Consider the following 13,926-nt stretch of genomic DNA (forward strand, 5'->3'; position numbering starts at 1 on the left):
TACTGTAAAATAATTTAGTATTTTACTACAGTAAACTGTGGTGTATTCGCGTAATATAACCTATAGTTGTATAAAACTACAGCATTGGGTAATTTGTTTATATTATTATAACCGATCAATTAGAATACTTTACCTTAGTAAGGTTCAAGAACAGTACAGTATTGATTATGCATTACTGTAGAATTTTTTGATGTGGGTAGATTTGTAGGGATGAAAAGGCACAAAAGTAAAGGTTTATTATATTACAAAACAGATAATTTGGATTTAGATTTCCAAACAAAGTAATACATTTATTTTTGGGCATACTATGATGTTTATATTATTTATCAATAAATTGTGTATAATACAGCACTTTTTTGTGTTGCATAGTATATTTTGGTAAAATATATTACACATTGTATAAAATATATGTGCCTTTCAAATGCTGAACATGTGAACATTGCACAGTCTATTCTGTAAATGTCAAATCTCGTTTACAAATTGCATTTATAAAATCTTACCTTTTCTTGAATCAATATTTCATGTAAACACTTTTCTGACTGTTTCACTTGTTTCCAAGTGTTCAAGTTATACTGTTTTTACCAACTGAAAAACAAAGCAGTTTTGAATGTTTTGAAATTAATATGGTGTCCAGTGCGGGGCAGTCTATGAAATAGGGACCTTTGTTCCACTTCCCGTGAAATTATATAATGTCCAGGACTATTACAGTCTCTGAAATTACAATATCACAACAACAAAAAAGTATAAATATATACAAAATATTCATTTGATCGTATCTCTTGTTTTAGTGTCAGAAGAAGCAAAACAACCAGAGGATTAAAAGTGACCACTGCACCAGCCTGGACTAGTTACATATTCCAAAAGAGCGACCCACTCATACAAGTCAGATCCAACAAAAATAAACTGCATTTTGCACTGAAGCATAAATACAGGTAAATGCAATTTTAACTGCTAGTCTCTTATGTTGAATGGTTTCTGTGGGTGGTACATTACTTTGTATTACTCAAACTTAATTGAGTTCTTAAGCCTGTTATGTTAAGAAATTACTGGTCTTTTAATGCTATATTTTAATATTTGTAAATGCATCTTTACCGCACTTCTCTGAGTTGTCACACAAAATTACATCTGCTGTCCTGCAAAAGAACTGTAACTAGGCAATGAAGATTTCTTTTGCTGACTGTGACTTTCTGATTGGTGGAGTTTCTGTTTGACATTTTGGGTAATGTAGTTTTGCTGCACACATTTTATATTAAAAGGCACTTATGATGCAAAAACATCTTTTGGAAGTTGTTTGGACAGAACTGTGTGTAGGTATAGTGTGTGTACTGTCATATAGGAGTGATATAAACACAAGTCTCTTTTTTTTTATTTCCTAAGATTAAATTAGGATCCAAATCTTATTTTGAAGCCCCCATTCCCTGCCCACCGAATTAAATGAAAAGCCCTTATTAACATGTCTCCATAGTAACGCCTATAATCATATTCACAAGAGTGCACTTGCAACTTAACTGGCATTAAAAGATCTGTTTCAAGTTTAAAACGTGCATGTTTGTAATAAAGAAAAAATCAGTAAACTTGCTGTAATTCATCACCACAGCCACATGTCAGGACAATTACAAAAGAAAATGCTTCAATCCCGGTTTTCCATGCAAAAACAGTGCAAAGTTAAATGTGTGTGTGTGTGTGTGTGTGTGTGTGTGTCCTGCGAACTTTGTAATGGCATTCGTGTGTGACTGATCGTTGCAGAAAGGCTTGAATTAAATCCACAACAAATACATCAAATAACCATGTGCTTTGTGTCTGTCACTGTGCTGTTTATCTGAGGTGAGATGCAGCAGAAGGAGACACGTGGGATCTGTGGGCGGGGATAACTAGCTAATTTGCATTAAAGACACAGGCAACAAAAACAGCTACAGTGTCCCCAGACCTTAGAATTTCCATTTATAAAGGTATAATAAATAATCTGATGGGTATTTTGAGCTGAAACTTTACACACACATTCTGGAGACATTATTTATCTTAAATCTTGAAAAGGGGGTAAAATAGGTGCCCTTTAAACATGATTGTTTTAATAATAAGATGAACTCATGCCAACAGATTATTGTAAAACAGCATATTTGATTACATAATATCATCAGAGGTCACAGAAGGTCTGTTTTTAAAAGTTTATCATTTATTGTAAAAAAAAATAGTTAACCTTTGTAGAAACTGAATGGATTTCTTCTGGAACCCCAGTATTACTATCTGTTTAGGTCATCAAATATTGCATTAAAGTCTGTGTGAATTCAAAATGTTTATTTGGAAAATAAATAAACTTCCAGTGAACTGCCTTTCCATTACAAAATTGTCACGTTTAAGATCTGATTTCTTTAAAAATCAGCGATCTTCACTGCCTGTTGGATATACGATATGAAGTGGGTCTCAGATCGGATAAGAAGCACTGCATTAAATTTCATTTCCCCCAGCCATGTCTTTAAAATATGACTTATGTTTATTTTACATCAGTATTTTCAATGGAATTTCTGCTCTAGTTTGTTGCTACAGACGGCATTAATAATTACAATGGTCTTTAATCTTGTTTTATGCTTGAACAACTAAATGAATCCTTAAGTCTATTTATCTGAATGTATTATGATGACATTACAACATCGATGCTGTAAAAACAACCTTGTGAAATTGTTAACATTAAGCTTTCAACAGAAGTTTATCATTGGCTTTGCAACTCTAGCTGTGCAAAGAGCCTATTAATCAACAGAAAAAAAAATTTATTTTGGTAATCTTCGATCAAATTATGACCATTTGCTTTTCTGAATGGAAGCATGACATAAGTGGCTTCAGCCATAATATTCTTAGCCACATCCCTCTCACCATTTATTTGCTACCAACAGATTGCTGCACAAAAAAGCCCTGTCCCCTACTCAGTATTCAATTTGAGTTGGAAATATTCATTCATTAATTTTCCCTTGGATTAGTTCCTTATTTATCAGGGTTGCCACAGTGGAATGAACCGTCAACTATTCCAGCATATGTTTTATGCAGCAGATGCCCTAGCAGCTGCAACCCAGTACTGGAAAACATCCATTCACACACACACTAATACACATTGACCATTTTTTTACCCAATTCACTTATAGAGCATCCATGTCTTTCGACTGTGGGGAATACAGGTGCACCCAAAGGAAACCCATGCGAACATGTGAAGAACATGCAAACTCCACACAGAACTGCCAACTAGCTCAGCCAGAATTCACACCGGCGACCTACTTGATGTGAGACGACAGTGCTAACTACTGAGCCACCGTGACGTCCAGTTGAAATTACATCAATTTAATGAAATAAAAGTCTCAGTACATTTACCGCTCAATAAACCTTGAAAAAAGCCAAAATAAAATAGATTTAATATAGATTTATTCATTTAAATTCACTTAGCTTGTCTACACCTGTGGATTACATTGGGTGTCCTTAGGTGACTTGATCTTCTCCTGCTGAATTCTTCTGAATAATCACGTGTAACACACACTGCCGATGATATGTCCTGCATCGATCAAGCATGAGGTAATGCGAACTGCAGTTGGGGTCAAAAGGTCCCCACTCCTGCCTACGAAGGCTCTAAATACTGCTCCGGATAGTTAGGGATCTCATGCAAGAGTCAAAGGTCTATTTGTTTGGTGGGTGTCATCTAAACAGTCCATGCCCACTTCAGACCATAAGCGCACAGCGAAAAGACCAGGACGGGGTCAAACATCTTCAACGCGCGGGCCTTTAGGCCATAAATCTCGCCAAACTGGTATGTAAACAACTTTAATTGCTTGCCACCTGTGAAGTTTGTTTTACAGAATGCCAGAGGATGAAACAGAAGCCCATCGACAGGTGCAATGCACAAGATGCAGTGGGCATCTCTAGAATAAGCAGTATTGGATACAGCTCGCTTTGCTGGTTATTGCATTAAAACACAGATATTGGGTGACGATCTCTGGCAACCTCTATAATTCATGCCTATTACCTCGTATGTCATCAGACTGCCTGCTCCCTGTCGTCATACTCTGCTTTTTCTCCAGTCATAGGAGAAACTCTAACCACACCACGAGGGAAGATCCATAGGTCAGACCTGTTTAGGTGCTCTCTGTGTCATGACATAGCCATTCCTGGGCTACATTTAGAAAACTTTGCTCATAGTTACCTAATGTGTCATCCGCGGACCATAAAAGTAGGACCGAGGCCTGCACCTCCCTGAGAGCCGCTCTGGACACCTGTGCCTGGAGCAGGTTGCTTGGCTGCATTACCAACTGATGGAGAAAACATCTAGCAGCTTGTCAGTCAATAAATATGTAATTATTCTGTGCAAAAGAACAAATGTAGGAAGAATCCTAGTAGTCTTAAAAAGTTGCAATAACACAATCATGTTTAGGAATTTAAATCTAATAATTTATAAATATTTAAAAAAACTTAACCAAAAATGTGAAATCTTATAAATTAGTTATAATAAATTATTTATTTATGAATATAAGTGTAATATTCAATCTATGGGTAATTTTTTATCACTTATCATTACTCAAATGTACATGAAGATTTGAAATATAACAAACTGGAATATTGCTGTAAAAATGTTAAATATTTTTCATAAAAACTACATTTAACACATACAATTGTACAGCTATCTTTATGAGGACTTCTCATTTTAATGATTTTTATAAACTGTACAGTTTGTTCAGAAAAAACTGTATATTCTAACCACTACTCCTAAACCCAACTCTCACAAGAAACAATCTGCATTTTTTTCATTTTCAAAATACTTCATTATATGTGGTTTTTGAGTCATTTGCCTCATGGGAAAAATGTCACCACGTGGTCAAAATTTACTGGTATTGCTACACTGCTATACAAGGTACACAATCACATGTTGCTGGAATTTAATCGCATAATAATATTTAAGATATTGTTAGTTTTATTTTAGCTATACTACCAAGCAAAATTTTATAAGCATTATATATATATATAATCGGTATAGCACGATATCGGTATATCGGTATATATTGGTATATAGCGGTCAAACATTTGGGGTCAGTTTTTTCTTTTTGTTTTAAAAGAAAATTATTCTGTTCATCTATTAAAATCACTGGAATAAATTATGAAATTAATTACATTACAAACTACTTTTGAACAGTTATTTAATATTGCAATAATATTTCACAATTTTACAATTTATACTGTATTTTTGATTAAATAAATGCAGCCTTGGTGAGCAGGAGCAGCTTATTTTAAAACATTTAAAAATCCTACTGACCCCAAACCTTTGGTGGCCGGTAATATACATATATATATATATATATATATATATATATATATATATATATATATATAAAATGCTTGTATTAAAGCTTGTATATGTTTAAAATTAAATCTGAGAATGTCTAATGATTCTTTGGAAAAGTTCAGCAAAAAGTTCAGTTGCCCGTCTCTCTCGCTTACTTCCAGAAGTTCAGATTCAGGGTCAAGTGAAGGTATAATGGACGCTGAATTATAGACGTGTTGTTCATCGCGGTGACATCATCACCAATAATGAAGCGGCTCATCAATGGGCGCAGGGTTATAAAAGGAGCTCCGCTCACCCGGTGAACCGTAAACCAGCTCAACACCCACAACCAGCTATATCAACACCAACGGTGAGGGTAGGATTATAACTGTTTCAACCTTTAAAAAACAAATATATTTTAACAGTCTTTCATATTATTTAATCAACATATGTTAAATGTAATTTTGTCACTAAATAGGCCTATTTCTAATGCACTTCTGTTTATTCACAGCTTCATAAAATGGTTTCCATCAACGGGATTTTGCTGAAAACAGTTATATTGGTCTCCTTCTTTATATTATTATTTTCAGCAAATGCAGAAAGCAGGCCTCTGAGGTAAGAAGATTGAACATGTAGTCAGAACTTCAACAATAAAAACGCTTTTTGGTGTGTGTTCTGTATCAAAATAATTTTTTTTTTTCTCTTCCAGAAGCAAACGGGCAGTGAATGAAGTGCAGCTGATGCATAACCTCGGCGTTCATAAGCATGTGGAGCTGAGGCAGGACTGGCTGCAGATGAAACTGCGGGGAATCCACACGGCATCAGTCAAAAACACGGACATTATTCCCGAACTCAAGGAGCTGAATCCAGGGGAAGCTGAAGAGATCATGGCCGTTTTGGAAAAGCTCATGAACCCATCATGAAAACAGATTAGGATAACAGCGCATGGGATTGACTCAGGGAACGAAATCAAGCTGCTCAACAAATAGCCTTAATTATTTTATTAACAATATTTATTTTTTCTAAAAGTGGATTATTTATTGCTGTTTTGCATATTTTCCTTAGCGGCTAAGCCGTGTAACATTGTAGCTGAAAGCATTTAGGCTATGTTTATGCAGCCTAACCTAGTACTGTTTACAGAGAAAAATGCTGTAGGACCAAATGTTTCTGAAGAGAGAAGCTTTTATTTATGACGACAATGTAAAATAAAGGTATATTTTTTAGCAATTGGCCTCTGTTGTGCTGTGTGTTTTATTATTTTTTCACTGTCTGACATCGCTCACTTTTAATAATTCAATCTGCAATTTAATAAACTATTTAATTTAAGCAGTTTGCATTAGAAAATATGCATTTTGTATAAATAATTTTATAAGCTAAAGTTTTATAAAAATTGATTTGAAATTTAATTAGTGCAATTTATATGTGTGATTAGGCCTATATAGGCCTACATTTTTTATGTTAAAAATATCAAATAAATGTAAATATTTTATAAATACATTTTAAAAATGTTAATTTATATGAGTGTAGAACAGGGGTAGGGGAACCTATGGCTCAGGAGCCACGTGTGGCTCTTTAACGAATAAATATGTGGCTCTCCAGCTGTCTCTCTTCAATAATATTTTAAAATTAAAAAAGTTAAAACTATTATAAAAACAACCAGTTTCCTATTGAAAATACAATTACCTTTTTTCTGTATTTTTTACAGCAAAATTAATAAGAATAAGAATAAAAGGACATTTCAACTTAATGAGTTGAAGACTCAAGTAGACACCCAATGGCTCTTTTAAAAAATGCATTTGCCAAAAAAAAAAAGTAATGGCTGCTGAAAAAGGTTCTCGACCTCTGGTGTAGAACAATAACAAATAGGGTATATTTTAAATCATTCGGAGCTATTCTATAATATATTTATTAATATTTTGTCAACAAATAAAAAAAACGCTGCTAACTGCTTGATAGTACAAACACAATCATAGTTATAATGTCAGTATAATTTGTCAACATTTCTCTTCAGTGATCTATTCTTGTATCGCGCCTTTTATGGCAGCAGCTAAATGTTTCAAAAGCAGCGCGATTCTCCACTTTAATTGGACGCGAGTTGGTTTCTATGGCGACGTCCGTGTGTTCTCGCGATATTCGACTTAGCCTTGTAGCTTCCCATATATGTCAACAATGAACACCATCGCGAGTAATGAAGATCAAGCTCAAGTAAATTCATGCTAACGGCTAATGTTTTTGAAATAGCTCGAGCGTGCACTTCGTGGAGGACGTTCAGCGCTAGGAAGATACTGGTGAGAGAGCGTGTGTGTTGATTTATCGCTCACTTTAAAAGCTAACCGATAAGCTAACTAGATAGCTTAGCCTCTCAGGCTAGCAAGGTTGAAACACTTTGGTCAGCTTTGTTGACATTTTGAAAACTGTATTTTGATATGAGCTCAATAAATAGCGGATTAGATGAACATTTGTGAGACTGAACTGTTTATTGTTTCAAAGCTTGTCTCATAGTCAGTTTAGTATTGTATTTTTTGAAGACACGTTCCCAGAGTTAAGTTTTGTAACTAGAATAGTTAAATAATCATTTCCTGAATTTAACTGTTCAGCAGTTTTTTAATATTTTAATACCACGTATTCCAGATAGGGTCATCTTGGTGTGAAACACCACCAGTTTATACTATTGAGGTAATGCTGGTTTTATATTTATTTTCACATTCGGAGTCTCACCTTAATATATTTTCAGGACATTAGGCTATTCTTTGCTAATTCTATATCTAGAGGGAACTTAAATTAGCAGCAAAGTACAACATTGATTAAAGTCAAACAAATAGTGCTAATGTTGTTTTGAAATCATACTTGCATGTGATTTCAGATTTAATATTCAAAGTACCATGGTAAACAATAAAAAGAGCATGTCACAAGTTGTCTCTGAACGAATGTGTGAATATAAAACCAACTTTACCTTAATGTTTATACTTATTAAATGAAATATTTAGTACCTATTAAAATATCGTTACATCATTGCATTGCATAGTAATTATTATTCAATAATTATATTTAATTTGTCAAATTTGTGTAATAATTTAGTTATGTAGACCAGTGGTTTCGAAAGTAGGTGTCTGGACCTCCTGGAGGGTCACAGGACAATGACAGGGAGTCGCTTGGCGATTTCCAACAGTCAAATAATATGTTATATTAAACTATTAGAATTACCGTTGCAGCTGGAAGGGCATTCGCTGCGTAGAACATGTGCTTGATAAGTTGGCAGTTCATTCCTCTATGGCGACCCTTGATTAATAAAGGGACTGAGCTGAAAAGAAAATGAATGAATGAATGAATATTAAAATTACCATATTTTATCCATAACCTACAGGAAAAAATAGTAGTTAATAGTTACATATAAAACAACAACATGCAAATGTAAATCCATCAGCCTTTTAATTATTTTTGTCATGGGATTGGTGTGTTTATGTTAGATTAACAACACAATGTTTGTACTGCACAATTCCCCTCACTGTAAAACACATTTTACTAGACTGTCCTGCTTTATATGATTCCAGAAGACGTTTTTATGAAATGAACTCTGTTAAGGACATTTTTAACAAAGTGACACCAGAAAAAACTTAGAATTCTTCTTATCATGTATTAACACACAAAAAAAATCTTATTTAATTCATGTATCCGTTTGTTTGTTGTTTTTAATTGTATATTTATTACTGAAATGTTCTTGCCATGAAAATAGCCTTGGTTGCTGACATGGCAATAAATAAAAATAATAATAATAAAAAAAGATTAACAACACAGCAGTAGCTTCAGCTGCCGCAGATTGATTTTATATCACCATGTTAAACTTTCTGACGCCTTTATGGCAATCAAATACATTAAAAATAAATACAGGCCACAACTGAACATTGAGGATGATCTCTGATTGGCAGTCTTGTGCAAGACTTGTGCAAGTTGTGGTGAAAACATTGTGGTCACCAGTCTCATTAGGTGAGGTTGATATTAAATTAAACATATTAATAAATGACTATAAAAATATATGGTTGTTTGATTGTTTTTTTTTGTGTTGTCAATATGCTTGCATTCATAGAGGCCTAATTTTGTGTGCACAATGTTTGTATGTTTATATTTTAAACCCCCAAGGAATCCGGGAGTCACTGGCATTGTTATTTTGGGGGTCGTGGGCTGAAAAGTTTGGGAACCCCTGATGTAGACAATCTTTTTATTGTTCATTTGAATCTAATGAGCATTTGATTTTGTTTTGATCAAATATTTTCTCAACAAAATATACAACATTTTATAATTTAACTTTTAAATGTATTTTTTACTAAACCCTTATTTTATTGATTATTTTGTTATTATTGTATTAATACAAGTTTTATTTATTTGTTGTGATTCCTTTATGCTAATGTGCTTAATAAAAATTGCTGATGTTATTTTAGTAATTATTTATCTTACTTTTTCAATTTAGTTTTACCGAAGGGCTGTACGATTTTGGAAAAATCTGATATTGTCATATTTTATTTTTCTGCGATAAATATTGCACTATGAACATAGTTTCACAATATGAATAGCTCTATTTGATGGTTTTCTAGGGAGTCTAACAATATTCAGGTACAGTATGTTATTTGCAGTCCAAATATCAAAAAATTCTCAGAGCAAGTAAAAATATTGTTTTGTTTTCACCATCAGAAGAAATGAGTCAAAATGAAGTTTTCCTTAAATGATGTGCCAGTGGGTTAAGTTAAATAATCTTGTTTTCGCTTTGAAATGTAGATATTTGGACTAGAAACAAGACAACAATTTTAAGATTCTTTTTTTTTTTTTTTGCATAAATCATAAGTTTGTATAGATCATTTCAATGTGGTCATGTCATTGGCTCATGATCATTTTCTGCTTGTTATCAAACTATTTCATAACTGTTACAAGAGGCAGTTCAATCATCTCTTAATGTTAAAACAGCTATCGTAACATTATCAATATGTGGCTCTTTTCAGATTCTCGGAAGCTACAGAAATTAAAAATGTAAAACAGGAAGTACGTTGAGATCATTTTTTTTGTAGTTCCTGCTCCACTATAATTCAGACTCAACATTGCAAATCTTTGCAATGCACACATTGCGATATTGATGCTGAAATGATATATATTATGCAGCTCTATTATACAGTAGTATTTTGTGAAATCACGAAGAACAGTTGCTTTAGTAAAATATGAAATACTTAAAGTACTTTTTATATTTATTGTTTTTATTAAACATATATTGCTATACATATAAACAATTCTAAAACATTATTTCAGAGTGTAAATATTGGTACAAATATTGGTTAAAAGCAATTTAATTTGTGTTTTATAAACAATAAAAATATAAATTTTATTTATGTTAATGTGTATAACATTCTATTTTTAAATAATTCTAATAGTTATATGATAAGATGTTATTCTTTTTTTAAGTTTTATTTTTAAAAATACCTTTATGTTTACATTTACCAATGCTTTTTCTTCAAACATTTTGAAGACCCCATCAATTCGAAGATTAATTAGCAGAATATTAGCAAAATATTTTTACAGTACAAGTTTAGTGCTCTTATAAACATTAGACAATAACCAGTCAGCCTCTAGCGATCAAAATCTATTCCAAAAGCCTAAAATATTATGCCAAAGGGAGTCTTTAAAGTTGGTTCAATGGTAGCATTCCAGTATTAATTCTAGTGCACAAGTCTTGAAGATTATGTTCTCAACAAACATGTCACTTCCTTTTTTGTAACTTTTGTGTCTGTTTAAATAAAATTTTAATCAAAATACAATAAAATTTTATGGCAAGCAAGTTATGCAGCATAAAAAATATGCAGTTTTGCTCTGTAATAATGACACAATATAAATGTGAACAACAAAACAAATAAATAATGCATAGCAACATTTGTTAATTCTTTCGTTCTTTTTGCCATGTTAGGATATGAGATCTGAAAGCCTTTCAGTCCAGTAATATCAACTCTTTTGAGATGGCAGCACGCCCTGTCTCTTATGACAGCCATTCAAGCGATTCCGAAAATTGGGATCAAAGGACAACATGTCGGTCTAGGAGAGTCTGTAGACGCCTCAGGTAAGGAAGACTCCACGTCATAACCGACTGCATGGATTTTCTGTAGATGTGAAGATTTATTTATTTTTTTGGTAGATTTTCTGTTTGGACTCCACTGTGATTCCCAAAATACTGCACTATCATATGCATTTAGAGTTGAGTATGTAGATTACATGAATGTTTTTTTCTCTTGATTCAGTTTAAATGTTAAATCAATTATATACAGTTGAAGTCAGAATTATTAGACCTCCTGTTAAGTTTGAATTATTTCACATTTTTCCCCAATTTATATTTAACGGAGAGAGTTTTTTTCCAACACATTTCTAAACATAATAGTTTTAATAACTAATTTTTTTATAACTTATTTTATCTTTGTTATGATGACAGTAGTACATAATATTTTACTAGATATTTTTCAAGATATTAGTATTCAGCTAGTTAGGATAATGATATAACTAAGCAGCTAGGGTAAATAGACAATTCAATGAACATAAGTTTTTTGTGTAGCCAATCGAGCAAAAAACAAATATTGCTTAATATTGCTTAATAATTATGTTAATACTGTAATTAAATTATTTTTTATTATTCAAAAAAATTTAAAATCTTTTATTCTAGTTAAAAATATTATAGCAAATACTGTAAAAAAATTCTTTGGTCTGTTAAACGTCATTTGGAAAAAAAAAAAAAAAAAAATCCCAGGAGGGCTAATAATTTTGACTTCAACTGAATAAACAAAAGCTATCCCATTTTGGTGTATCATCAAATTAAATTGACAAAATATATCAATGTATAGCATGTTAAAAGTAAGTTAAGTATGTACTTTAATGTAATTTTGTACCAATGTTGGTGAAAATAATGGTTCATCATCATTCAGTGTTCTGTACTTATTGAAGTATTCAGAAGAAAAGATCAAGCTGAGTTTTATTAGATTTTAGTGGTTTGAATTACAGTGGCAAAGTATAAAGTTTAAACAAAAATTTAAATTGCATTTTTGGGCTGCAATGTGATCCTTAAATATCCTGTTTGCTCGAAATATGTTTAACAGGATTTTATCTGCTATAGTAAACCATTGTTACACTGAATGACATTCACGTTGTCTTCTGTAAATCATGGTAAAACTGTATGATAGATATTATTATTTGCTAAGAAAAAAGTCAAACAGGACACGTTCTAATGTATGAAAACCAAATTAATCCTATAAATTACACATTGGGAACAATTTGTAGTGGAAACATTAATATAACATAAAAAAATTAACATTAAAACTAACATTTATTTTCTAACATAAACATTTCCACCTGTTAATCTTGACTACGACATGCAGGAGACATATGAAAATGCTTTGACTATTAATTGACCTATAGTTTATCACTGCAAGGTAAAGCAGTGGTCACACTGCTCTTTTCTCCCCATAGACTTTCGTTCATACGCATGCGAATGCAGCAGACTGAAAACGCAAGCTTGTGCGACAAATTCGCTTTGCTGCAAAGTTCAAGCTTGGCGAACTCTGACCTGCAAAATCGTATCACGTGACTGTGTGCGACCAATCGAAGATCAAAACATGATCTCTCTGTACAGAAATTTTAATTGTAGACCAACCGCTCACTTTATTTTAAATGTCTAATTGTCTTGTTGAATCTCGCCCCTTTTCGCAATGACATACGTCAGAATTTCGCATGCTCAAACTCTAGTGTGACTGTGGCATAAGGCTCTATTAGTTAACATGAGTTAATTTATTTAACCTTATGGTGAAAACTGCAAAAGCGTTTATAAATCCCAGGTAATGTTAATATTTTTGTTAATGTCTAATAATATCAAATGTCAATAGATTTTTTTTTTAATTTAAGTTAATAAAATTCTGTTTTAAGTTTATGGTTATTTCTCACTGTAGATTTTAATGCATTAACAAATGTTTACTAATGAGATTTTATTGTAATGTTACCTATTGTACTTATGCCCTCCAAGTGGTTCCAAATCTTTATAAATTTCCTTTTTTTTTTTGGAAGTATCAAAAGTTATTTTGAAAAATGTTAGAAACCTTTAATCATTGACTTCCATTCTAGAAAAAACTATTATGGAAATCAATGGTTACAGGTTTTCAACTTTTAAAAAAAAAATCTTCTCTACTAAATAACTCTGACAGGTTTGTAAGAAGTACCGGGTGTGTAAAGGATGACTTTATTCTCAGTAGAAGGTGAACTACCCCTTTAATTGTCACAAAGTAAACATATATATATGTGTATATATATATATATATATATATATATATATATATATATATATATATATATATATATATATATATATATATATATATATATATATATATATATATATAATGAAAATAACGGTTATTTACCTCTACATAATCTACAACCTGTACTAATGTGTGTGTCAGCGCCACCTGCTGGACATTGGAAAACTAACAGCTTGAAAAGACGTAGTCGGAAAACAATAGCCATTGTGCTGTAGCCTTTTTGAATGTAAAGAAAGGTGCAAAGAAAACACTTTTTAGAAGTGCAGCTATCATTATTATATAGCTGTGTCGTCCGATTAATCC

General features: G+C 32.2%; 2 protein-coding genes across 2 annotated transcripts in view; both read left to right on the top strand.

Annotated features, from left to right (window-relative positions):
• The first annotated feature begins 5,640 nt into the window (after nucleotides 1–5,640).
• On the top strand, nucleotides 5,641–6,482 carry pth1a (parathyroid hormone 1a). Its single transcript, XM_056452325.1, has 3 exons — nucleotides 5,641–5,663; nucleotides 5,805–5,908; nucleotides 6,003–6,482. The coding sequence occupies exons 2-3, from the start codon at nucleotides 5,814–5,816 to the stop codon at nucleotides 6,214–6,216; spliced, it is 309 nt and encodes a 102-aa protein (XP_056308300.1). The 5' UTR covers nucleotides 5,641–5,663; nucleotides 5,805–5,813; the 3' UTR covers nucleotides 6,217–6,482.
• Nucleotides 6,483–7,442: 960 nt separating this feature from the next.
• Nucleotides 7,443–13,926, top strand: part of btbd10a (BTB (POZ) domain containing 10a) — a 28,659-nt gene continuing 22,175 nt past the window's right edge. Inside the window, exons 1-2 of the mRNA XM_056452037.1 lie at nucleotides 7,443–7,581; nucleotides 11,238–11,387. Coding sequence (XP_056308012.1) covers nucleotides 11,287–11,387 — 101 coding nt within the window. The 5' untranslated portion in view covers nucleotides 7,443–7,581; nucleotides 11,238–11,286. The remainder of the gene's footprint in view (nucleotides 7,582–11,237; nucleotides 11,388–13,926) is intronic.

This window comes from Danio aesculapii, chromosome 25 (genome assembly GCF_903798145.1).
Source record: "Danio aesculapii chromosome 25, fDanAes4.1, whole genome shotgun sequence".
In the NCBI taxonomy this organism is placed as follows: domain Eukaryota; kingdom Metazoa; phylum Chordata; class Actinopteri; order Cypriniformes; family Danionidae; genus Danio; species Danio aesculapii.